The sequence below is a fragment of the Accipiter gentilis genome, chromosome 21 (assembly GCF_929443795.1).
Source record: "Accipiter gentilis chromosome 21, bAccGen1.1, whole genome shotgun sequence".
NCBI lineage: Eukaryota > Metazoa > Chordata > Aves > Accipitriformes > Accipitridae > Astur > Astur gentilis.
Genome location: NC_064900.1, coordinates 7,315,177 through 7,342,347, shown reverse-complemented (window position 1 = coordinate 7,342,347; position 27,171 = coordinate 7,315,177). Strand labels below are relative to the sequence as shown.

The 27,171-nt window shown below is 38.8% G+C and overlaps 1 protein-coding gene across 2 annotated transcripts in view; it reads right to left on the bottom strand.

The window, feature by feature from the left end:
• The window catches only part of NME7 (NME/NM23 family member 7), a 91,438-nt gene that overhangs the window by 56,372 nt on the left and 7,895 nt on the right, over positions 1–27,171 (bottom strand). The window contains exons 1-6 of one of the 2 annotated variants that reach the window (XM_049824430.1): positions 18,421–18,490; positions 16,955–17,062; positions 13,306–13,472; positions 8,034–8,144; positions 4,302–4,352; positions 2,332–2,539 (exon numbers count right to left, since the gene is read on the bottom strand). In XM_049824430.1, the coding sequence (XP_049680387.1) occupies positions 2,332–2,539; positions 4,302–4,352; positions 8,034–8,144; positions 13,306–13,472; positions 16,955–17,062; positions 18,421–18,438 (663 nt within the window). In that variant the 5' untranslated portion in view covers positions 18,439–18,490. Of the gene's footprint in view, positions 1–2,331; positions 2,540–4,301; positions 4,353–8,033; positions 8,145–13,305; positions 13,473–16,954; positions 17,063–18,420; positions 18,491–27,171 lie in introns of those variants that run through there. The other variant, XM_049824431.1, reaches the window with a different exon arrangement.

The window sequence follows — 27,171 nt, the reverse complement described above, 5'->3', positions numbered from 1 at the left end:
GCTAAAGGACACTTCCTGGAATTGCCTCATTTAATTTACTAGCTCAATTCAGATGGAGTAGACTTAGCTATCTCCCAGTCTTCAGCTCATGGCACTCTGACGATTTCTGTAATGCTTACTTGAACAACTATACAACTCAAACGAATGGATCTTTCAATAGAAAAGAAAATGGTTTTTCTTTTTCTCCGAGCAAATAATCCACATTTTAAGTGGGCCCATCTGAGACAAAAGGGTTCATTTCCTACATCCTTCTACTGAAAAGATGCTGTATGCTTCAAAGACCTTGTCTCACTCTATTAACTAATGTTTACTCTAAAAGCAGCAGCAAGGAAAAGGCAGCAAAATATTTACGATATTTAACACTTTGTTTTATCCATTAAGAGTCATAACAGGAAAGTAACTAAATAACACTGAAGGACTAGGATAATGAAATGCCAAACTATAACCAAGTGGAGCCTTAAAAAGAAAATTCTTTTCCTTTCTCTTTATTCCTGATCTAAAGAAATTCCAAAATTTGGCCTGCAGAGAGACACCAGCTTAGAGTATGCCAGAGGCATACTTTCACTTGCCATTTAGCCACCAAAAGAACAATGCAGTCTTTCACTCTAACTGTTCAGTTTACAATACGTTCATTAAACATGGTTGAGACTTCAGCTTTCCTTCAGAAGAGTTAGTTTAGGTCTCTTTAGCTTATATTTCTTTCTTTTCAGCAAAGCTTCTGTAAGACACAGCCAACTGGTTTCCACAGCAACTGCTATACAACCATATAATATTGGGCCTACTAAATTAAAACAGGCACAGGGGTATTCAATTCACAATTTTGGTTGATTTATTGAAGAGTGGTATCGGTAACACCACAAAGATGCACACACCTGCAAAAGTTCAGCAAAATAATCCCACAGTCATAAAAATGCTGCAAGATGAATGGGGCCTTCAAACACTATTTCAAAAATAATGAAATGCGAAAAGAACAACTTAAGCCAAAGCACATACTTATGCTTCTAATCAAAATTTTATGTGAATACATACTCTTTCCTACACTCTCGGTTCAAAAGCAGGCACAGTTGTCATGGCAGTACACAGGATCAAGGAGAAACTTTCACCCTTATATATGAAGACATCCAGCTATTTAACCAGAACTACAAAGACTTTTCTGACTATAATTCTCCTTCATCAGAAAAGATCAATTTCATCCAAAACTCTTTCTGACTCTGTACTGTTTTCATCAAGCCTGCCAGCAGAAAAAGTACTTCAGGTCCAGCATATGATTTCTTGTCAAAACCAGAGGCACACGGAGAGGATCCAGCAGCCCAGGCATTGTGCAGACAAGCGAAATGAGCTCTTGACCAGCAGAAAACTGCCCACGCTTTACAGTTAGCTTACTATGCCACACAGCCTAACAGCCAGCTAGAAGAAGCGACTGGCTAACTCTGCCCTCACTGTCAGGATATAATCTCTATGTATATTTTCTAGTATACAGTACTTGGCAGCTTATTAGGTATTCTGGGGCAGGTCTCTCTCCAGCTGTGCTACTGCAGCTGTTCCAATTTAAATAGAGGAAAGACTAGGATCAAGGAAGCAACAACTGGTATCTTTTCCCCACTGCTCTAGAGCTAAGGCACCACAGTGCAATACCAATCAATCATGAGGTAAACTTTATTCTTGCCATCATTTATCAGCATACCTACTCCACAACAACACACACAAATAGTCAACTCAATTCTGTAGAAATGTTGGTAGTATCTATCACCCAGTCCCTTGGCTTTTTCTTAGCACTAAGGAAAGACACACTGCAAACCAAACAAAAGAGAACCAAACTCCTCAAAGCCAAGCCCACTGTATTACCTCTCAAAACACAAAGCACTACAAAGTGGCCTGTTTTCATAATTATTCATTCTGAACAATAACAGCAGAGGAAAGTAGGCTGCAGGCAGAAGACTAGTGAGGACTGTGGAGGAGAATAGATAAGCAAAGCACAGGAGGGCACAAAAGGATTTAATTGTTTAATCCCTTTCTTTTTATGACCAACATTGGTAGGCTATAGGTAGATTACGCAGACTATGCAATTAACTCAATGTTTGTAATGTACAGAAGACATTAAAAATGACCAGGCATGCTCTCCTGATCAAAGTGCCCAAGGTTCCCCTTTGTGACGGAGATAAACAAGATTTCTGCTTTCAGACAGTGTATTTTTCCATGCTAAAAAGGATCCATGAAGAATATCTAAACTAGTTCTGAACTCAAGTGGGGGAAAAAATGAGGAATTCCTGACCCAGCTGTTACCAGATAAAGTAAAAATAAACCTCAGCCAACAAACAGTCAAAAACTTACTTGAGCAGCTGAAGCAACTGAATCTGGGCCGTGAGCTGCATTTCTTAAGCCATCGTGTCCAAAGTTCACTCTAATGCTGTCTGGTGCATCAGTCTGAGCCACTGCAGAGTTTGCTGGCCCCAGTAACGTTTTCCATTTACAAACTGCATCATCTCCTAAGATTTCCATAGCAACAATGGGACCACTCGTTATAAACTGGAGAAGCTCACTGCAAAATGGAAACAGCACATGGTGATCCACACTACAAATTAAAACCAAAAAACCCATATGATCTAGTGGAGATGCTCAGAACTCAACTCGGCAAGGCCTTGAGCAATCTGATCTAACTTTGAAGTTGGCTCTGCTTTGAGGAGGAGGCTGGACTAGGTCATGTGCAGACATTCCCTTCTTATTACTGTCTAGAAAAAGAACCAGATAATACAAACTTAGTCAAGCTACTCTGTAGTATGTTAGATTTCAGAAGAATTTTTAAAAGATCAGTACTGGCAACAGTGAAAGAGACCCTGCTAACCATTTGTTTGACAGGAACAATTCCTAAGCATGTCTTCTGCACAGCAGGATTTCAGGATTCTCACACATGACCCGTCTGTGTTCCCCACTGACACAACTTCAGCACTGCTGTCAGGACGGATTGCTCCAGTGCCCCGTGGATCTCTCCTGTGGATTTTGCCCAGCCAAAATCCAAAGTGGGAAAGAAGGGAGAAGCAAGATTTAGAAAGTTTGCGGGGGAGAGGGGACTTAACCACACAGTGAGTTACCATATCCTGGCATAAGCAGAAGTCAACTGATTTTAATGGGATGAATCTGAGTAAGATGAGGTTGTCAGGAGCAGCCTGTCTCCTGTCCTGACCACCTCACTTATACAGAAAATAACCACCCAAAATTGGAAACCCAAGTGTTCTATTTAAAAACTAAACAAAACACTATAATTCTCTATCTTTACAAAACATGCACACTAACAAGCCTGCCTTTTCACTGTGTAGTCTGGACAGAACCAACAAAGGAGAAAGTTGACTCAATGCTTTTTGTACTACTTTCTTAAAAAAAGAGCTTTACACAATTATAATTATGGATGTGTATGCTTCTCCAACCATTTTCTTCCTAATGATCATTTATGCAATGATCAGCGGGCAAGGAGAGAAAAGAAATCCTACTAGTTCTTTGCTAAAGGAACGATATTGAAACTATGAAAAGTTACATAAACATAAAGAAACTACATAGGGAAAAGCTATCGGAACTGAGGTTCTGTTGGTCAGAGACTGCTTGTCTAGGATACAGTTAAATGGCTTACACACACCCAAGAAAAAAGCAATTTCTACAACACTGCTTACTGTGCAGACTGATCCTGAATATTAGATAATTTTTTAAAATTAAATTCTTTAATACAAAAAACATTCTTTTCCAAACAAGGAGAATTGCTATTTTTCCCTACTATTCACTAGACTTACAATCTTGGGATCATAAGCATCAATCTGGTCAGTTATGGAAAGGCTAAGGTTTTTCATGTTAGGTTAATTATCATGGAAGTTTGATGTTTTGTCCAAGGGTAGCAGTACAGTAAACAACTGCACCATGCACTACCCTTTCAGTTACTTATGATTTGGGGTACTTGCTACCAGCTAAGTGTTCCCCCCCTAGTTCTCATTACCTGCAAGCTCCACCCTGATCCTGAAGATGCTCCTTCCCTTGGCTTGAAGTTTTGCCTTGCTAGGAGCATTTTCACTTCTGAGACCAAAGACATTCCCCTGATATCATCAGGCTGTAAAGAGTGTCAGTTAAAACCCTGAATAGCTGAAATAAGGATCTGTCCCTGGAGGAAGATGAACAGGGTGCATACTTTGCAAAGGGCTCCACTCAACTAAGACAAGTTCTAATTTTCCCATGGTTCTGCAGTACCAAATACAGCAAATGAATCCTGTGCATTCAATAAATAAGCTTAATACATAGCAAGCTGAAACTGATATACCTACTTATAAAAAGGTTTTGACTGATGGTCTACGTAGAAATCAGCTGCTTCTTTTCTGGAAGAGTAAAAAGACATAGATATAGAAGTATAGATATAGATACATACACACACACATATAAACCCTTCTGAAAATCAAAAACTCATTCATCAACATTTTTCTACAGGTAATGTTTTCCCAAGCTGGACAGATTGTGGGGTGTTCACATCCAATAACAGAAACTACATTTAACTTTCATATTTTGTGTGACTACAGGTATAGCTTGTAGCTGACTCCTCCTTATGCTCCTGCTGTGGGAAGGAAGTAATGACTGAAGCCCGTAGCGTGGACTTTCAGGGTCACTGATGGTCCCCTCATTCTCAGGTTAAGAAATAAATGCAACACAGTCACCTTCTTGCCAAGTCATTTGCTGTGATGTTGTTTTCATCCTTCATCTCAGTTTGAGTGTGTATGTTGGTTAATGAAGTTAGGTTTTAAAGCATAAACAATCTACCTGCTTCACTGGAACTTATTTCCTTATCAAGGCTAGTGTTTGATTACACTGGTGCACAACAGAATATTGCATAACCTGGTTTCTGTCAGTATCCTCAAATGTTACAAGTCACATAGGCAGCACAATGCTCTCCAGAATAAACTTGCTTTCTCCCACACTTTCCCACTTGAAAACTCAATTTGGTCTTGCACTTCCTCTTGGGGAACACAGCAGTTACTACACACTGCTTTTTCCCAAAGTAATGGAGTTTCTGTAATGAAGGGGGCTCCTTACATTGCCAGGCAAATAAAGGCCACCAGGCATACACAGTATGTCTGTGCCACAGCTGTTACTTAGCCTTTAGTCAGGTACTGGAAGCAAAAAGGTACCCTTTTCAGACAGGGTGGTGGTCCTCTCCAAGCTCTGCATTGCCACAGCCACACCGCTAGCAGCGCTGGGCTCAGCTACCCAACCACACAAGTTTCAGGGACCATGGTGCAGACCCACCATCCATCCAGCAGCGGGCATTCCATCCTGTGGCTTTTCACCCCACCACCCCCTTGCAGATAACCAAACTACTCTCTTCCCTACTTTTTCTCCAACTGCTTCTCATGTTTAACTCTTGCTTTCTGCACTGCTTTTTCTGCATGGCAACAGCTAGAAAAATCCATGGAGGTGTTCAAGTTATTTTGCAGCTTCAAAGTTCCCTTTCAGAAGTGCAGGCTTGGTCTTGGTTTCCTCCAAATTGTGGTGTGTACCACCTTCTGAAGCTGGAATTTGTAGAGAAGGACAAGTTCTTCAGGAGGACTGACAGGTGAAAGGAAGCAATATTGCTCACCCCTAGTCTGGTACAAAGCTCATAACTGAAGCCGAGCTGCAGGGAGACTAAAAAATTGGAAAATTATTTTTACCTGCAGAAACAGTCTTCTGATTTTTTCCTGGTCTCCATGATTTTGCTCACTTGAGCAGCTCTCTTTACGGAAAGAAATTACCTGCATGTTTTTCAAATAACAGATTCCAGGTATGAACAAAGGCATGGTTCTGTCATCTGCAATGGAACTTTTCACATCCCTCTCCCGTTTGCAGTTCAGACTTAAGCCCAGTATTGCCAAAGGAAAGAAATAACCTCAGGAAGAATGTAAGAATTTGATTTTCTTAACCTTGACAAACATTTGAACAGCCAGAGCTTTCTCCAGGTTTTTTTTATCAAAATGACCACTTGCTCATTGGAACTGAATAATTCCTGGTTTGTTGCTTTCAGTTCAGTGTAAGTATAAGCCATTCAAAATTCAAAAGATTTTCATTGACCATGCCGCTAATAAGCTTTCCTTCCATTTCTTAAGGCAGAAACATGATTTAAAAACTATGCTAGTCACTGGAACTCTTGCAATCTCAAGCTTCAAGCCTACACTCTGCAAATAGTCTAAAGTTTTTGCTTACAATTCACTATTTCACCAGAAAATCCTCTTCTGAAACTAATTCACCAAATAATTTTGGAAAGCAAATATGAAAAAAGTATGCAAACAGATTAAGTGTTATCATTTCTGAATGTGAAGAAATATTTGAGGGATATATTTCTGAAACAAATTGAGCTCTACTACTCCTTTAAGAATTCCTTTTGCAATAAATATAAAACTGCAGTTGTGCTGTGTAACTTAGTTCCTTTTTCATTTCATCTCTCTCGTTAAAGAATGGAAAACAGTGTTCAACTGGGAATAATGGACTGAACTGACATATGAGTAAATGAAGACACTAGAGAGCTGACCTGTGAAAGTGAGGGCAGGCACCTGCTTTGATATCTTGGCTACAATTTTTACAGAAGGCATAAATCTACTTAACAGTGATTGCCAGACAAATGTCAGTAATAATCCCTTTAAAGAAAGCAGTAGATGATGATGCTGGTTTGAACAAGCATGCCTGCAGACATCTAAGGGTAGAAGACTTTGGCAAAGCCATAGTTCTATCATTTTAAAATGGCACAGTCCCAAGAAACAGTGTATATAGCATGCAGAGCAACCACAAATACTCAAGACATTGTTTTAAATACATCCAGTATCACAGCCCAATCTTGTGCTTATTAATAATTATTTTCAATTATACAAGACAAGCAGAAATTTTCATATTGCAATAGGCAATAAAAGTTCAAGTCCCAAAGTTTCTTCCCTTCAGTGTGAGTCAACTCTAAAGCACAGGACTTGGCTCAACCGTTCTTCAAGTTCTCAGACACACACTGAAATACAGAACCACTGAACACAACATTACAGGATCAAATCTCTCAGACTGCAGGAAGCAAGCCAAAAAAGGCTGGCTTGAAAGACATTGTGAATTGTAAATCAGCATTAGAAACCTGACTGAACTCATGAACTGGAGTTGTTTGAGGGAGGATCTGGGACCAGTATCATCTAACATTGCAACAGGTGAATGCAGAGACAAGAGGAGGAAGTCACATAGTTGTTTTGTCCATATTTCAGAAAGTCAAGAAAGTTTTGAGGTGGGGAAAATGGTTCCTGACCTCACACAGAAACCATAAGAACACATGAAAATTGTATTATTTAAGACAGTTAGCTTTTCTTTTCAAAGACATGTTGTATATGAACAGGTTTGGCAAAGCAGCATCAGAGAAATAGTGCAGTAACTTTGGGGAAGTCTTCTAGGGTAAATTATGTTTTCTTTCCTCTGCAGCATGCCTTTTTTAAAATCTTGTGGCTCAATGAGATAAGTGGAGGACTGACATTTGGGGGGGATTAGGAAGATACATGAGTAAAATGTGTCCAACTCTGCAACAGCATCAGAAGATCACTTGCTTTGCCTGGGACTTCCAGTCATTAAAAAGCAAACAAGTTTGGGCTCTGAGAGCACAAATTAAGACAATGGATTTAGCGAGAGCGAACAAACCAACTACTTTAAAGACAACGCTGTTATAGTAAGCAATATGGTTTGTATCAGGAAGCCATGAGGCAAGGACATACAGACATGTCAGCAGTAAACACTGCTGAATTGCTAAAGCTACAGTAGTCACCTTGGATTCATACAGAGACATTACATATTTAATCACCCATACTCATTTGCACAGAACCTTTTAATACTTCGCTTAATTCTCTACATGCTTTCAGAAACTTACATGATTATGAAACTGATGAGTCTTCCCTCTATTACTTGCTGGAATGGATTTGATGTGTGGAACAACACAGGATAGCTTCAGAGAACGTTCTTAACTGCAAAAATAATATTTACATACAATAGAGCTAACCTTAAAAGTTCCTTACCTTGAAAGCACCATCATTTTGGCCTTAGTTATTGTAAATCCTGCATTAATAATGATATCAATTAATTCTCCAATCTTGGGCATTGCATCAGGTTTAATCAAAGCCAGTGTTCTGGGGAGGCAAAAAAAAGGTAGAGAGATACAGCCAACACTACTTTCCTTAAAGGATTTGGTGTGCATGTTGCATTTATATTCAGACAAAAAAACATCACATCAAAGAGAGAAATTCTGCCACAGTCAAACATCCTAGTCCCAGTGTCTCATCAATTTCCACGCTGTTCTTGAATGCCTGCGCAAGACATTATTCTGATAAGAACTAGCTTTGCACATTATAATTTCCTCTGCTTTCTAACCCAAGTCAGCCCACAGTGTTCCACCAGCAGTCAGTATTTACTGGCTTCTCCCTTCACTCTCAGAGCAAACAATTTGACCACTTCTTCCTTAGCTAGTGTGTATCTCTATAGCTCCTCACTCACGGCTCTAGGTTAGAACACAACTGATTGGTTCATGTCTCCCTATGCTTGCTCAGCTCCCTTTTTTCCTAATGTTAATCATTATATACATAAAAGCTAAGCTGTTAAAAATCCCTATTTAAAAATACTACTTGAACATGTGCTTCTTCCATAAAACTCAAAGTGAAGTGATTGTTTTATTATTACTTTTAAAATATGTGGAGGTCTTAGTGAGAAGAAGGTCCTATTGTGCTTGGTACAGTACAAACATTTCATGGTATACAATTTGCATGCCAAATAGCTGACACTGTTAACAGACACAATAAAAGGTTGGCAGAGGAGGTATTACGTCTCTTGTACTGACTGACAGCTATATTCTAAGGGAGACCAATCAAAAAATCTCTACACTCTCCCCTACATCTTTGTTTCCACGTACATCCTGTCTTCTTGATAATTATCTTTTTATACTGTACATCCCCAAGGCCAGGACTGTTTTATTAGTGCACTTTACACGGCACCAACTACACCATAGCACTAAACATGTTATTAATCAAAAATAACAAGCACAAAAAGAAGCTCTGCAAAATGGCATTTTCTATTTGCATTCATCTTGTGGTGAGTCAGCCTCAAATGTGCTCAGCTTACAAATCAACAGATTTATTCAACCCTGTATCTCAGAAACTCCATGTCTCTGACAATCCTAAAGAGGTCTTTCCATCTTTTACAATAACGAAGGCTACCCAAGATAGAATTTTTTACTGCAGTACTTCCCTCAATGAAAGGCAAATAATTGGATATTTCTCATTTTATATACCAGCATAGCATGGAAAGCATCCTTTGGGTTAGCAGCAATATATTCTAGCCAGGGCAAATATGCTAAGGTTACGGGAGATGGATGAACTTCCACTACATTTACTTTGAATCTTAAGTGACCCCACATTGACAGACAGACTGTCTTTCGGGAACAGAGAGACTATCTATTTCACAGCAAATCTAAAGGAAGGGAGGTGTTAGGACAGGAAATGTGACATATGTTCAAATCTTCCTCTTTACATTTCACTTGAAACTGAGAGAGAGACGTAGATGACCTTCAGACCTCAGAAACAAACAGAGATTTCCTCAAGCATCAGGAAGCTCACATACACAGACCAGCTTAGGCCCAGATCCGTTGGGAAAAACAAAAAGACTGATGGTCTAAGGGTGTAGCCAGAAACTGCATGAGAGTAGTCAGCTAAGCCTATGCTTCAGTCCATTGCAGTGCAAACTAAAGCTGGTTTAGCCCTATCTTCAGATCAGGAAAGGCTGACCTCTGGCCAACATTCAACACAGTTTGCCAGCATACTCCATCCAGCCTACAGTCTGTAGCCTGCTCTCCTCTTCCCCAAGGATTTCACAGCTCCACCTCATTTTGTGATATTATTTATCATAGGACAGGGTGCACCACATGAGGGGGAGGAGCTGTGTGCTTGACTGATGACATGTACCCACCTGGTCACAGAATGCATGACCTGCATCCTGGCATAAGAGGTTCTCAACTCTGTCACCTACCATGAACAGCAAGGATCAAACCACTGGAATGAAATCTCCAGTGCCATTTGCATTTCCTTGAGGAATACTTTTTTGAATCTATGTTATTTCACAGGCTATTTGAGTCAGATTGCTAATGCTAGAAATGTCCCTTACTTTCATAATTTCAAGTGTTCTAGTAAAATTGTAATTCCTACTAATATGTAATGAAATATTGCATTATGAAGCAATTTACCTAGAAGACATTATATAAACTGCAATGAGCAACACTTATAACATCCCTTCTCTAACACTTTAACATTTCAGTGTGAGCTTCTCAGAGGTATGCAGGATAAGAAAAGTATAATTCAGGAAGCTGAAGACCGTTTCCGAGATTGGATTTTGATCCATGCCCTATTTTTAGTTTTAATTAGGAATCCATTTTTTGTGGTTTGACATGATGCAGTCTGCAAAGTACATTTTGAAACAGCTTTATGTCTAGGAACAAAGGAGAAAGAATGAAAATTAAGCTCATTTGCTTACATTTTCAGAGGGACTGTACGGCAGTACCGCAATGAGTACTGAAACAACAGAAGATGAGAACTGATCAAAGAAACAGTGCACAAAGCATGCTGTGGCTATGCTTTTGAGATCTACTTATTTCTAATAATAGGACTCTTGCATGTACAGTAGCTTATGTCTTGTAGAGGAAGAAACACTGTTTATGTCAATGACTAGAAGCATAAGAATAACATATCCCAATCAAAAAAGAATTCAAATACTTCTGGTTGAGACACAAGCTTTCTAACACCATTTTCAAAACCAATGATATTAACTGACTCGTGAGTATAGTCTACTTAGACAGGACACACTAGTCAGATAGATTTTACCTGAGGTTACAACCACCCAGGATCACAAGTGAAAGATGACAGAAACAAAAATTCCTGTCGCATGCCAGTGATTCCTTATGTGGTACCCCCTAAGTAAGGGCATGCTTACTTACCCATTTTAGTCACTGTTTGTGATGGTTTCCTTATGATACACTGGGAGGGGAGCAGGGAAGAACACTCAAATATGGCCGTATTTAAAAATTGACCCAAGACTTAAGCAAAGTAGGCGTAGAAATTGAAACTCCATAGAACTGTCTTAATAATTTTAGCCTAATTCCAGAAAGGTCGTGTGCAAATCCAGCCTCGTTTTATACATCTGTTTTGTACCTCATGTACCTGGGGTTACATTCACTTGCTTTACTGACAAAAACAAATGTGCCTAAATCAAAACATACAAGTTTTTTTATAAACATTCCTCAGTGACCCTCAATGGCCTTTGCTGAGCCTGTCCGCATACATATTCAGTGACCAAAGAACATATTTCCAAAGTCAAACTGAACAGCTGATAGTCCCGCAGAGCACAAAGGCAAGACAAAGATGGGGAAACATTCTGCCTCATACAACATCCTTAAAAATATTAATAGAATTCCAACTACAGATTATTTTTGGAGTTATCACATATTGCAGAAATCTTACTATATCTATCTAACTAAAAGCTGCTGTAAAACCTGCTAGGAACAGGCCAAAAAGACAAATACCTCATATGCAACTGTTTTGCCCAAGGACTGTTTTAATATGACCCTGTTTACCCAGTGAAAGCTTCTGTGAAGAAACTGGATTTTGAGGATCCCTTGCCTATTTAAGACACCTTTCACTATGTTCCTTTGGGCTATTCTGAATATGTACCACCACTTGCCTATCTATGTTATCTTTCAGCCAACATTCCTAAAATGTTTTCCAAACAGCTGACATGTCATAAATTCCCTTTCTTCCTTTTGTAGAGCAGTACAAAAATGCACCCCCTCCCAGGACCACTTCATTGACACAACTATAGTATTGCTGTATAGACAGCAAGTACCCTTACCAGAAGAAGAAAATGTCATTTTATCACAAGCTGCCTTTTCTTGATATAACTGCATCAGCACCAGGGCTTATGCTAGTTTAGGCAGAGCAGGAAATACACAACTATAAAAAGTTACATTGATATAAAAAACATAAACAGGACAGATGTAATCTACCCAAGGTTCCACTGAGGAACAGACAGAGTAGCCACATATACAGAAGCTGTCCTCTGGTGTTCTCCACCTCCTTTGCTGCTCTTCCACCATTCCCAAAACCAGCTTGGAGAAAAAGTACCTGGAGAACTCCTTCTGGAAGGATATCATGGCAGTCATTTCCATGGTGATATTTTTGTGAGGTTAAGACAAAGAAGTGTGTTAAAACTTGCAACTCTTCCTGTATGTCTGGTTATGTACAACTCTCCAAAAAGAGTTCAAAATAAGCCCAGTTAGTGGGAGGGAGCATTAAAGTAGATGAATAGGGCTTACTGGAACATCATGCCTAAGAAAATATTCTGTGTTCTGTTAAAAAAAAGCTGGAGCAAATTATCAAAATTTATTAATTTGCAAATTCAGAGATTACCTGCACTGCAGTCAAACCAGATTTAAATTCCTTGTAAATTAATCTGTCATTTGAAGTCTCTCCTGATATTTTTTTTCTTGGATGGGCTCTTACAGTCTTTTGCAAAGCAAGTCTTTCAACCAAAAAGAGATTATGAGTCTTATCTTGATCCATTATAAATGAAATTTGTCTTAACAAACAAGCCTATAGGTTTTATTGACATTCTTACTTTATACTTCCTGTCCTCATGCACACAGAGTTTAGGAGGTGCTGAAAAAATTCACAGAAAAAATCCTCCATAGTGAGAAAAACAATGGAGAACGGGAATGGGCCTCTGTCACTCCTGTTCCTACTGTTTTCAGTTACTACTACTAACACAGCGTAGATCTGATTGGTAAGGCACGAGGGTTTTGCACAGATCCCAGAGAGACAGGTACTAGTTTTTCAAGATCCAGGCCTTTTGAGCCCAGCACACATCAGGGTTACCATATCAATTCTGCCACAAGAGAATCCATATATCACAAGAATCCTACTGCTGCCTGTCCTGGGGGAGTAACAAAGCTGAACAGGACCCCCTGTTTTCCTCCTCCCCCTCTTCTCTCCCAAGAGACCTAGAGGAGGCAGCAGCTGATACCATGGAGAAGCTGGCCTTGAAGATTATCACGTAGCAATGGGTTTGGCCACAAGCAGGGCCACTTTACTTCTCTCCAGCTATCAGTATGCCAGATCACTTGAAACTGCATGCAAGCTTGCAGCTATCTCTTCCTCTCCCCATAGAGCAGAAAAATTGCCTCATTTCCAGCAAAGAACAACTACTTTGAAATCCCAACCACAGAGGAAGACTTTAAAAAAAGTGATTTCTTACCTCTCTTTGCGGCTCCCCAGCTTGCGGGCTGTATATTGATCCCCATAGTCCACTAAGGACAGATGACGGGAAAAAACAGTAATTTTGTTGCCCACAAATAAATCCTCAAGGTGTAAGCTCTCATACTTGGTGCGCTTCAGAAAGGTGCGACGGTTCTTCACATCATACTGCAGAGAAAAGAAGATTAAAATCTACCATAGCAAGAGATTTAAGCCGTAGGCAAACTCAATATAATTTTTACTCCACCTTCAGAAATTTCCATAGTACTGTGGGATTGAATCTGATCACTAAATTGATTTAATTCCTAACCTTTTGAACTTACAAGTGTACCAGGAGAGCTTGGATAACTAAACCACAATTATAAATTTATTCCATTTAAATAGTCTCAGGCTGACAGCTATCTTCGCATTTTTTATTTTATCATTTGCTTGTGCTAATTCAAGCTGTGATAAATGGTTCAGGTGCCTAGTGGATACCTCTGCCCAGTCTCACTGAGAGTTCCCCGTAGCAGATCTATGCTGTTTCACAGACCAATGGCTCATACCAGGAATGATCAAGATACACACTGTGGCAGGTCTCCTCTTCAGGGCATCGTTCCAGTGATACTACGCTTTATTTGACTGCATAAGACTCAGAATTAGGGACGGATGGATGATTGCAACACTAGGTTGAGACATTCTCACTGCCTAGAGCTGCAAGCTCAAAAGCCTGTCAAGAAAATTCAGCTATATATCATCATTCCAAGCAAGAAGCAAGATGTTAATGTGTAGTTTTCTGGGTGGGCTGGCAAAGCACAAAAGGCAACCTGCTGAACAGTTTCTTCACTGCATGTAGATATTATAGATGCCTTCAGTTTCCTGGGGAAATGGAATCCTATGAAAGGAAGAGTTTTGTCCTCCTCGGCAAACTTCCCCTTCTCTGTCTTGAATTACATGTACTGTCCTCATTGCAGTGGTATATAGACTAGAATAGCATTAAAAGAAAGAACATTATTCCCACAAATTTGAGGGGGGAGGGAATTAAGAGCAAAATTACAACTCCTCCATATTCTGAAATTCTCTTCTGTTAGAAGCCTAGAAGAATTGTAAGTTTTTCCAGAATAGCCAAAACTTTGCTGATCAGAGAATATAAACTATTTTGATACTTCCTTCTGCTGAGGCAGGATTATAAGGAAGAATCCTTCTATGCTGAAATGTCTATAGCCCCTCATATGTGCTCCTACTAAGTGTCCTCTATTCAAGTGCGGTAGGGAATGAAATGACAACATGCTGGAAAAAAAAAAAAAAAAATCACTTGAATTCAGCTATTTGTTTGGGTTTTTTTTCCTGGACTTTGCCAGGAAGCGTATTAACTGTCTTGACCATATTCAAATTCTTCAATATCTTGACTAAAAATCTGAACATTTCCTTGGTTATTTCACTAGCAGTTGCTAGAAAGGCACCAAGCTGTTTCTCTCTTCTCAAGCAGAAGATAAAGGTGGGGGGTAGGCATCTACCTGTGTTAAAGAATTCTTGTTTAGAATGGAATTTTGGATCTGTTTAAAAGACCTTTTTATAAAGTGAATGATAAGCCACAGCAGAAGAAATGTAAGACTGTTTGGACTGATCCCCTCCTGCCCACGTACAGGTAAAAGTAAATTACCCAAAACAAAATAGTTCTCTGCCAAGAATCTGTCCTTTTTAAAGATTTCTTCTCTCTTTTTAGGAAATCTCCTGTAGAAAGAAAAGTTGTTCAGGCTTTAAGAATTCCCCATGAGAATTATTAACTATGGAAAATTCAGAGAATGGGCATCTCTTTGTCAAGAGATCCAGTCTGATCATAAGAGCTGCTTGCTGTCCTTGGACAAAAACCTATGTTGTCTTCTTCTAGCTGGAAAGCAAGCTGGAAACTTGTCTCATTATTCCCGCTGTCATTTTTCTTCACAGGAACAAAGACACGAAGGACTGAGAAAGCAAAGGATTGCTGAGGACTTCACATAACGCAAGCCTTCAACAGCTCTGCTCCACCCTCAGCTGAGGTGTGTGATAAAGGAGAACTATTGTCACGGAGATGGGAAAGGGAATGAAACATCTTTCTCACAAGCAGGGAGAAGCTGGCTCATATCCATTACCTCCCTTCTCCTCAAATACATTAGAGGTAAGAGCAAGCTGTCATCTCCTCAGGAAGATACCAAAAGATGCAGAAGAATTAGGCAGTAATAAAGAAGCACCAAATTCTACAGAAATTAAAAAAAATAAAATCCAGAAGAGAATTCTATATTTAATCTCTGTCTACAAACTCAGCTCCAATAGTGATTTTGAGATACTCTTTCTAGAGGTGTTACATGCATTTTTGCTTTTCTTAACTCATGTCCTGATCACACGCATTCCATATACACTCATGACTGTGTACACACCATACTATCTTAACCTAAGAGCACACTAGCAAAATGCAGAAGTCTACCAAACCATACGTATTTGATGCTGAATGCATTAAGAAACTCAAGAACACCTTGAAAGCTCTTGGTTTTGAGACGTCTAGGTGAAATGAACAACGATTTTGCCAGCCTACACATGGTTGTGTAGGAAGATTATTACAGCTCCTGACTGATTAGCTAAACTGTCTCTGGGAAATAAAAAATAAAATTCATCACATTTTGACAACTGTGCACACACAGACATCATACAAAGAACTAACTTAAAAGGGACAACATCATGACAGAGTTTGTTTAAAGAGACTATCAGTAAAAAGTGCAAAGTGCGTCTCCTCACACAGGTGGGTACCATGGTTTCAGTGAGCAGTAGTTTGGGTAAGAAAAGGCAGATTCCACTAGCTTTCTTATTTCTGCATTTGATATTCATAGCAGGAAAACTAAAATTTGATAATGAAACTACTAAACGTGAATATCCAAATCTAGGCTATTCTCAGACACTTAGGTCTCATTAAAAACCAGAAAAGACTAGTCCAAAACATTCACTTATTCCTAAAAGGAAGCACAAAGTATTGGTTCGTTTATTAGGATTATCTTTACAGTACACATTACATTTTTATACATATGCATCCTACTGCAAAATGCTTGTTTTAACCTGCTATGAATAAGCAATGGGGATTAGTTGTATGAACCACAAGTCAGAAAGATCTGTGCAAGCACCACTGATGGAAAAATTTAGATTCTACTGTTTGAAACATCCTTCCTTTCATTAAAAGCCAATTAAGAGCAATTTACCATTTCCTCTACTTTGATAAGACTCCTTTACATTTTACTCTTCAGAGACTTCTGGAATTCCTGCTGAAGCTTATTCCCCTGTCTGGAATCAGCTTCAATTTATGTTTCTCAAGCAGTAGGTCAGTGTTGCTCAGTTTCACTTCTGAAACCCAAGTAAACATTGAATGAAAACAAATTTGTGAAAACGCATCTCTCCACACCAAAGCAAGCTTTAAGAAAAAAAACAACCAAACAAACCATAAATGTGGAAGCTCTTCCACATGCTTTACTGTGAACTTGTATTTTTGCCTTTCTTTTAGTTTTAGAAACAGAGCAAGATATGTCTTAAATTACATTTTCCTTACCTGGAAAATTAACAGGCATAGGCAGTGGCTTGCCATTCTACAAACTGTTTAATTGGACATTACACTTATGACAACAGATTTTTTTTTCTTTTATTCTTACCATTTCAACTGATCCATCTTTTGGATAATACAGAAGTTCATAACGCCGAAAGAGTGAAGCATTTGGGTCATACCATTCAGCAGTGAAAGCAAATCTGTCATCTTGACTCTTGAAAAAGAAAAGAGGGGAAAAGGACTATTACAGAAAGCATACATGGTTTATATGTAAAAACACACAAATAAAAAAATTCCTTGCATTTGTTATCAGAAGAGTAAAAACATCACTAGTAAATGCACTTGTACACTCTGCATATCATCTTCTGCTTACCAGAGCTGGTGACATCTCTTCACTTGTTAGCTATCATCTTTTAAGTATGATGGAAACAGCATGACAGTTTTCCAGGCAATCTTAAAACTTATTCTGATTTGATCAGTCATGAAACATGGACTGTTGTAGAAGTTGTTGTTAGACTTCTCAACTTTGTGAAAATATTTGATTTATTTTCATTTGTTAAAAATGTGTTTGCTCACAACTAAATTATACAATCTTAACACATTTTCTACACATCCTACAAGAAAACACTTTCCTCTTCCTGAGCAGTCATATCTGAACTCCTGTTGATGATGAGATAAACATATTCAAGTTAAGGATATTAGTTTGATTCACTACTTAACTTCCTGAAATTTACATACAGCATAAATAGCCCAATCTCATTTACAACTCATTTTCTGCCCCTAAGGAGTGTGACAAGAAAGCTAGACTGCAATAATTCTAAAACTAGCTACATGCATAGCTTCTCTCCACTCCTCATCCTTCAGAGGATAACTTCCTACAGAAAAGTAAGCACAAAGGTGATGCAATGCATGTGGACATGCAGCTCTAACACCTCTTAGCAGTATATGTTTGTTAGCTACTGATGCTGCAATATCAGTTATTTGATAGCTGTTAGACAGAGCTCTAAACTTTTATTTTCCACACCTCCTCTGAATCTGATTGCTGCTCCCTGAGGGTAAGCATGGTCTTGTCACAGGCTTCCATTCCTTTACATGTATCTGTACTCTTCTTATACATCTTAAACATTTAGGTACCACTGGGAGTTCAAGTTGAAGCCACGTAGGCCTTTTTAGTCCTTCAGATTTTAGAAAACAGCAGCATTTCAGCTGTTTCAAAGACTGCTCAATAAGCAACAGGACAGAGAGTTCCCGTGGGGTTTCATGACTATTCTGGAACACCAGCAGGAAAAGAATCATAATCATTTTCCTAGTGAGTGCAAGCCTATAGACATACACACATCTAAAAAAAACATTAAACCAAACAAAAAAAAAACAAAAAAAAACCAAAAAAAAAAACCAAAAAAACAACAACAGTGATCTTGCTTTTGCTGTCAATGCATTTTTTTCTTTAAGCATCTTCAGCTTAAAACTGACTTAGGACTAAGTGCTTTTGCAGGTTGAAGTCCTAACACAAGCAGCAGCAGGAAAGAATGAGATAATGAAGAACAATTTCAGAATTTTACAGAATTGTACCTGTTCAGTTAACAGCATCGTGGCAAGTGCCCCACCCTCCTGTCAGCCCTTATGGTACCCCTACACTGCAAAACGAAGATACGATTGTATCACAGAAGGACTTAGCAGTGGGGACAGCACAGCGCTCTGTGAAGGATGCAAAGCTTTAATTTCTAACTGTAGAAGTCTGTACAGCACTGCAAGCCGTATTTACATGAGCTACTTTAAGTTCTGTGTTATCTCTACACTACACACTGCAGCCTTTGACAATACTTTAACTCGTGTTTTAGGAGCAGCATCCAGCACTAAAACTCCCTAGGGACTTAGCCAGGTTTCTGGCCCTTAAGCTAGAATATGCTTGTGTTTTCATTGCTACTGCCATCATTCTGGAGACATGTAAGCCAGAACAAACTCTTTCTTATGTCAAAACTTACACCTTAATTTTCCTATATAGGCATGTCATTGGCAGGAAGCAATAATAAGCATTCATAGACAATAATAAATGACCGATTTCAGCCTTCATCTTAAACACACTCATACTGCTGGAAGACAAGACAAAACATTTGATTGATTAATTTGACCATCATCTTGTCAAGGATGGATGTTACAAAGAAGCAGTTCTCTACCAAAGTGGTTGTCTAAAAAGAAAAAATAGTCCTGTTTCTAGAGTACTACCTCTAGAAGTTGACTAGTGACGTATGAAATAAAAAAAGATGTACCATCCTTAATCAATGCCTCCTCATAACATGAAAACATATATAATTGCATTACTTCGTGTTATGTATTTCATACTATAGCACCACTTTCAAATATATTTTCTAGGTAGCAGTTGGCAGAGAAGCTACTAATTTTCATTTAAGCAAAAATTCCAAAACTTCCAAATGCTTACTTGTCTTGGGGAAGTAATGTATTTACGTGAACAAGCAAAGAAAACACCATTAGATTTTTCAGTTAGTCACCAGTATCAGTCATCAGCACCTTCACGTTTACAGTGAGAAACTACATTGTGTGTCTTGTCTGGTGAGGAATTGGTCTGCTTTTTTTCTTTTAACACAACCTTGGTTTCAAGATCCGCTTGAAATGCATTTTATAAGATCTTACTCAATGTCTGAGCTATTCATGTTTGTTATTCAGCAAGCTCTGACGGCCACTGCTTCTTATTCAGCTAAATGGCAGAAATGACCACTCTCTATCATCTTCTTTTAGCACTGTAAGCAAAGGCAAGGTAATAAATGCTACTTAGACTTGAAAAACAGTGCAGAGCTATCCCTCAAATGCCAAGTAATGTTGTCAGTAAGCAGGAAAATTTGAATCAATTATTGTTTTGTATCTGGAAAATATGGAGAGCTAACAGTTTTCTAACAGACCAAATCAAAGTCTGTAAAGCTTCTCCTGGGCCATAACTAGAATTTCCTCTGCTTCACAGACATAAAATGATCATAATATTTCTAAATGCAGAGAACAATATCAGAAGAAAACTTAAGAGCTTGTGGGAAACACTGTACAAATAACTGGAAATTGATTATGTTTGTAAACAGGTAGATCGTTTCAGAGGCACACACTGCAACATGAAGAAATACAATATTAAAAGCAAACTGAAAATCCTGCCAAATGAGTATAATGTAAAACACAGCAGGATTGCAACATTACTATTGCAGATTCATGCAAATAGTCTCAAAACAGATAGAAGACAATCCTGAATATAATCATGACATGGAGTAATGTGAACGTATTCTGATGAGCCATTGCCAGGCATCACTGTAAAACTGCCACTCCAAGTCATCAAAAACACCAACCAATTTAAAATAATAAGTTTTTGAAAGTGAGTACCCATTAAGCTCAATATACATGTTTTAAAATGAGAAATGAGGCTTTTATTTACTTATTTAATGCAGGAGTGGGATTCTGAAGGCAAAAACCACCCACAAAAACCTGTCCACTTCCCATCACGTATTGTAAGGATTGCAATATAATTTGAAGTCTTCAAGCCCTGAAATTATCTTTCCTGAACGTTTACTTTCAATCAATATACTGCTCAATCAACGGAACTGGTACGGCAAACAACTTTCTTACATACCCTTTCACTAGTGTGCCCTAGACTGCAATGTGGGAAGGAGTCTCAAAGATGAGAAAGTACTATGGGAGACATGCTAAGTTTCATCCTTGGCTTCTGTTCATCCTTCTAACAAAGGAAACTCAGAGAGAAAATAATTTTCCAGAGCAGAGTGATTAGAGACCAGTTATGACCTGTCAGGTGGTATCATGTTCAATGCACCACACTGCTCTGGACCAGCACTGAGTCCTGAAATGGGAAGATTTCACAGCCCTTGACCAGAAAGCCCCAGCGCTTCATTCCCCCAGGAAATGGCTGAAACACGTTAGTCACTAGTGAAATCACATCACTGTGAACAGCTCAAGTAATAACAAATCAAATTAATCTATAAATACATTATAACTCAGAAAATTCTTGCTTTGAAACATTAGTTTCCGTTCATTTCTGTACTGTACCCTCATTAAAAACACACACTGTGCTCTCATGACTACACAATTAACCAAGCAATACCTAATGGGGGAGAAATAATTTCTCATAACTTTTCATATCAGTGGAAAAATTACCAGCATTAAAAAACCCAGACTGGCACTTTATATTTACATACTGATACTTTTAGAGTAGCTGTCGTTAGCTCAATTTTTACAGTCCCTTTCCATGGTAAAATCGAGGGCCACTGAAATCAGTGATGTCAAGAGTTCATGTACTGTGAATATGGAAAGAATAATCTTTTTCTTTCTTCCTCCTTTAACAAGCTGCACGGAAAAACATTTGGATGCATGTGTAGGTTTTGCTAGCTTACGCTTTTTTGTTTATCTTAGTATGTGTGAATATGCAGTAGGATGGCTCTGTGCACGAGAAACATTTATGGAAGTACAGCTGAATTAAAAAAATTAAATTTTGTACGTAGTTCTGAAAGTGATGGGGGAAGCAGTCATTCTTAGCTAGCATGGGACTAAGTTCTAGAACCTAAATCCAAGCATTTACTAAAGAACTGTGCTCACAAAAACCTCTGCTGTAGAGGGAGGCAGTTTGTTTGCAACATCGCTGCCGAGGAAGCTCATAACAAGAAAGCAGAATGCTTAGCAAGCTGGACAGGAAATGATCTCTTGTCCTGTAAACCTTTGAGGCTTCCAAACGGTCTCTGTTTTGCAGTAAAACAAAAGCAGATCTTCCAAAGGTTTTCATGAGAAGTAACAGTGGTAGAACAGCAGCTCAGGGACTAAGGAACTTGCATGGGAAGGTGGAGAAACAATTTTATCCCTCTGGTCTGAACCACGCAGAACATAATCTGGATTTGGTTTTCCCAGCTTCAAGTTGCCTCCTGACTGCCACACTTATTTTACTATAGTAAACTTGAAATTTCATCCCAGAGTTTCTCCTACAATGGAGTACACAGGGAATCAGGAGCTATGGATTTTTTTTTCTGCTGCTCATATGCATTCTCAGACTTATCACAGTCTAATGGAAGGGCAATTTAGATGATTCTGCCCACTATTATATGGGCAACATAGTTTTACTAAGATCCTGCCTTTCATATGACTTTCTTTTTTCCATTATACAGATAATTCTATCCCATCTCTGTGATTTGTAATTGACTGGAAACAACTACCTTGCTTAAACTAGTTATCAGCCTGCAACGTATCATAACACTTTCAGCTTACTATTCAAAACTTCACATGAAGTGGTATCAAAATATTTTTTAAAATCAGAAAAGCCCTGAGGTATCTAGAAAGTGCATCTTTACATGCTATTAGCAATCTGGTCTTTATGAGGCTTATACATGCTATCAGGAACTTCAACATGCACACAGCCTGTTGCCTGTGTATTTACAAGTTTCGGAGTCACGAAGAGTATTGCTACATTTTAAGTGGGCAGCTTCATGTCTGCTGCTCCTTCGATTTTCTCTGTGACTCAGTGACTCTGAAATCAGACCAGAGAGAAAAAGAATCAAAGGACCTGAATCAACTCCCAGTGAAGCAATAAAAAGACTGCACAAACCTCAGTAAAGGCTGAACCAGAGGCAAAAGGATCCATCTTGATATCTGTATTCTATATTATGTAAAACTCTGTGCTGTCACAGGGAAAACCTGCAGTCAAGCACTGATCTTAAGAATCAAGCTGTTTCTATGAAAAGTACTGGGAACAGGATGGACCAGCAGACAGGAACTATTCTCACATTGAATGGGTATTTCTCCTAATACACACACACAAACAAAATTTCTGGAAAAATTGCCCTGAAACTTCCTAAAAATCTGGCAATAATTTTAAGAGAAACATTTCTTTCACAACCTGCCGCCCCCCCCCCCCCCCTCCCCAAACCAGGTTGGTGGCACTCAAAAATACTTTGGAAGAACAAGAATATTTTTATAAAAAATGAGATGGTATCAAAGGACAAGGACACAAATTATTTTAAAATTTTTCAGGTGAAGGTATCATGAGGCTGACTGACTCCAACATCAGGTAGTTTGCTTATGCATTAACATGTACTTACCTTATGCTCTTAGAAAAAAAAGAGGAAAAAAATCACAAATTTATGCAAGTTTGCCAACCACTCCCTTTGGCAAAAAATATAATTTGTTGAAATGGCCAGTCAATAGGTACCTTTCTCCTTGTAGGTTCTACAAAAAAAATAACTATTGCTGTATGCGTTGGTGCATTCCTTAGTCAGACATTGGCCTCATGCTCTTCAGGCAGTGGGCTTAAGTGGAGAACCTGACCAGCTGCCCTCATCATGAATGTTATTCTCAGAAGCAGGTCCAGAAGTTGTTGTTGTAGATGTATGATCAACCTCTAACAGCAGGTATCTAACTCGTGTTATGAATTATTTGAAACAGTTCCTCAAAGCTCATAAATCACTGATTACGCATCTTCCAGAACAATCACCACTTCAGATTTAACTCTACTTCCTAGTTCTGAAGAGGACTTCAGCACAAATGAAAAGAAAGTCACTGATGAACTCCTAGTCTAAGGAGCAAGAGTCACGAATTTCAGCCGAATCCATCTCCACCTTCCTCAAAGGCAGCTACTCACAGTCTTATACTCCCCCAGCAGGCCACAGATACAAGCGTTGTCACAGTACCACCGGCTTTCTTAAGAGCCCCAGAAATACTTTGATTGCTTTAAATGATTCACTTACCAGCTTTCCTGTTCTCCCATTCTAACATCCAGCTAGCTTTGCTTTATTTTCACCTGAATGCTTTTAGGTGCATCTGTCCAGGGCCCTGCAGGCCCAGCAGTATGCCCAGCTTTCCAAGTAGCACCGAGTGCTCGCGAATTCAGAACACCAGACAAAAAAAGTAACTTCAATTAGCTTTAAAGATGGTCTCAACCAGTGGGTTAGGAGTGCTTTTCTTTCATGTAAGGATATCTTAAATGTGACAGTCCCCTGCAGATAAATCTATAAAGCTGAAAAAGGAAAAGCTTAAAAAACACTTAAAACAATTGGAATCTCTACAAAAATGTTACATAAAAAGTCAAGACATCAAATGGGACATGTCAAGCTCTTCATGGACTTCTGTGCAATCTCAGACAAGTCAACTTAACTTTTTGTGTGTCCTTTTCTCCAGCTGTAACAAAATCCTTATTCTGGGAGGGCTGGCCACTCTGGGCACTAATAAACAAAAGCGATGCTTGTATTATAAAAGCTGTAAAGCAATTCTAGCTTATACAAAACAGACAGCTTAACTTCATCTTGCACAATCTATGCCTGGACTGCTACAGTGAGATGTGTCTGAGAGCAAAGGAACGGTTAGCAAAATGGATGGTGTCACTTCATCACAGTGCAAAGCACTTGCTTTTTCATCAAACATGTCTGCATTTGTAGTTTCCACACACTGTATGCCCTTCAGCCTGACAGAACAAAAAGGACAGTATGTTTACAATAGGCAACAATCTTAAGCAAATAAACTTCCAAACCACTATTCTCTGCCTTTATTTAGGACTACTTGTCATTACTGAATGACAAGTGCTTCTGCAAGCACAAGAAACAATGAGGCCTCGTTCTCTATACTCATGTTTCTCATCCCTGACTGTTTTGACCACAGCCTTTCTTCAGCTCAGGCATTTCATAAAGGCTCATACCCACCTGGATTCTCTGATGTCTAACTAGGGTTGAACTCACACTGAACTCTTTCTTTAAAGATGTCTTAAAGGGTTTCTTCCCCCTCCCCATTCTTGTGAAACCTGGAGGAACATCATTATCCCTCTGCCAAATCTGACTGAAATCTGACAATAAATTTCAAACTTCCCAGGGGGAAAACTTAGTGGTCAGATACACACCAACAGACTGTGATCACACAAACTTTGGTTTTCTGGGGCAAACAGGCTGAAAGAAGCTGTATGAAAAATTATATTTGCACACTACAAGTAATTTTCCATCATCAATCATTCTTTAAAAGAAGAATCTCCATTTGTGAAAGAAAAGGGAAAGGAAAAGAAGCACAGAAGTAGCTAAGCTATTAAATGTTAGTGACAATTTTGCAAGACAGAAACAAGAGACTTCACACATACTGGTGGTATTTAACAAATAACATTCTGAGTGGCAGAAAGTGCTCTAATTTTCAGCATTGTAACGCATCTTAAATCCCGAAATGAATCCTCAGAAGTGCACATTGTGTTATTCAACCCATCTTCTACCTTCACAGTTCCTGTAATACAGGATATTTTCAGGCAAAACTTAAATCCACAACACTGTGAAGACAGAGCACTCAATTAGGTCTGTCTCTTAAAGCTCATTTTCCTCCTCCTCCTCTTCTATTCATGTTTCTGACACATGAGCTGGTATAATTTTTGGAACTCCAATTTTGCAGCCCCCTCGCTGCTGCTGGACATCCCACCACTTTCTCAACAGGCTTGTCTTTAGTCAAAAAGTAAAATCAAAAGATCACCTGTCAAATGAAGAAACACGGGGCAACTGCAATTTCCATGACAATGTCTTGACTACAGATGATTCTCAATCTAAACCTCATATTCAGAAGCTCACTGGTGAATTTTGTAACTGTCTTTTTTCATCCTTCCCTTGTAGAAAGCAATCCTGCCTATTGAAAATTTCATACAAATTCTAGACAACTATTTTAAACTAATTAAGTATTGGTTAAATCATTAAAATTCTTAATCACCTTTGGAAATCTATTAAGTAAGTCAAAATACTCGACTGCATTTACATTTACCTTCCTGCAAATAGGTGCTGCATCCTTTAGATCCATGGTTATCCGACTCCCAACATTACTGGTACCTAGGCTTCTCAGATGCCTTTTGGACTATGGATGTTCATATGGCTATTGCTGCCTGGACCATCTGTTGCCAAGTAACATGGGGATACTTCTGTCTCTGTAGCACTAACCAAGTGAGTCTTCCTCTTCAACTGGGATCTCAGTTCAGTAAACCATCCCCATATGCGCAGGGGTTGTGATGAACACAGCTCTAAAAGGCTGAAGGCCCCAGATTTTCTTCTCAGATTTAGGAATCTGCAATCCCACCTCACATCAGCAAAATTATCTTGCCGTTCTGTCAATTTACTAAGCAGAAAATCCTTTACTACTATATTATGTAAATTCTGTAAGCTTCCTATGAAGCGCGTAGGCATGATTAGCGTAACCTATTCTTTTTTTTCCTGGTCTCTCATATAAGAGAATCAAGAATTCAAATCCTCAACCATTAACTCCAATCCTCTGCAATTACCTGTTATAGTTCTTTGTTACAGGATTCATGTTATTTTTGTAATTGTGGAACAAAATTTCTCTAAAACACATGAAGGATGCCATACTGCTATTCACTGCTCTGTGAAGAAAGGTATACCTTTAGAAGACCAGCTAAACCTTGTCTTTAGGGGAATATGTCCCCATTTAATGCATGTTTATAGAGCTGCAGATCTAAGTTACACTATTGTACTCTTAACTACATGATCACACCTAATTCCTCTAAGAGTAGTCAGTAGTGCTCTACATATGCCTATCTGCCTCCACTAACTCAAGAAGAGTCTGACTGATTTTAGTGAAAGCAGAGCTGTTCCCTGACTCAGAACAACATTTATAACACAAGTCATCTCACATAATTACATTTGAGCATAAAGTTTATTTGCACCTAATCAGTCAGTAGTGGCAGAACTAACAGGGCCATGGTCAGCTGCTGAATGCTGGGTGTCTGTCTGAACTATAAGGTTAGTGTCTGCATGTGATCCCAGAAAGGGGAACAGGGATACACATACAATGAGCTTGTGCATCTATATGTACCAGTGCACATCCCATTACAAGATCCAACCTATATTGTACTTACAGGAAAAACATTTTTAACTTGGCCCAACATTAAAGTTGATGGCAATACTCAAAGGTAGTCTTCTTTTACAGAGACCATTCCTCTGGCAAATTTTCAGCTTTCAATTTCCAAACTTTTCAGAACTAAAGCTCTTCAGAGGAACACTGAATTTACTAATTTTTTAAATTAGGATTCTGAAATGTTTTCATTTTTTTCCCCCATGCATTCTTATTCAAGTCTGCCATTAAATTTTCAACCTCCAGTAGAATCTGTCTGGAAAATTTCAAGCAGAATGGTTAAAATTTCAGAAAGCTATGAGCAGCTGGAAGTAGAGGTTTGAAAGGAAACACCTACAAATCCTGAACCAAAGCTGTCAACAGCACTTCAAAGTAGTGTAATGCCTACAGCATCTTCAGATTATCTCGGCTCATAATAATCTTTTGAAAAGCATTTTTAATGAGAACCAG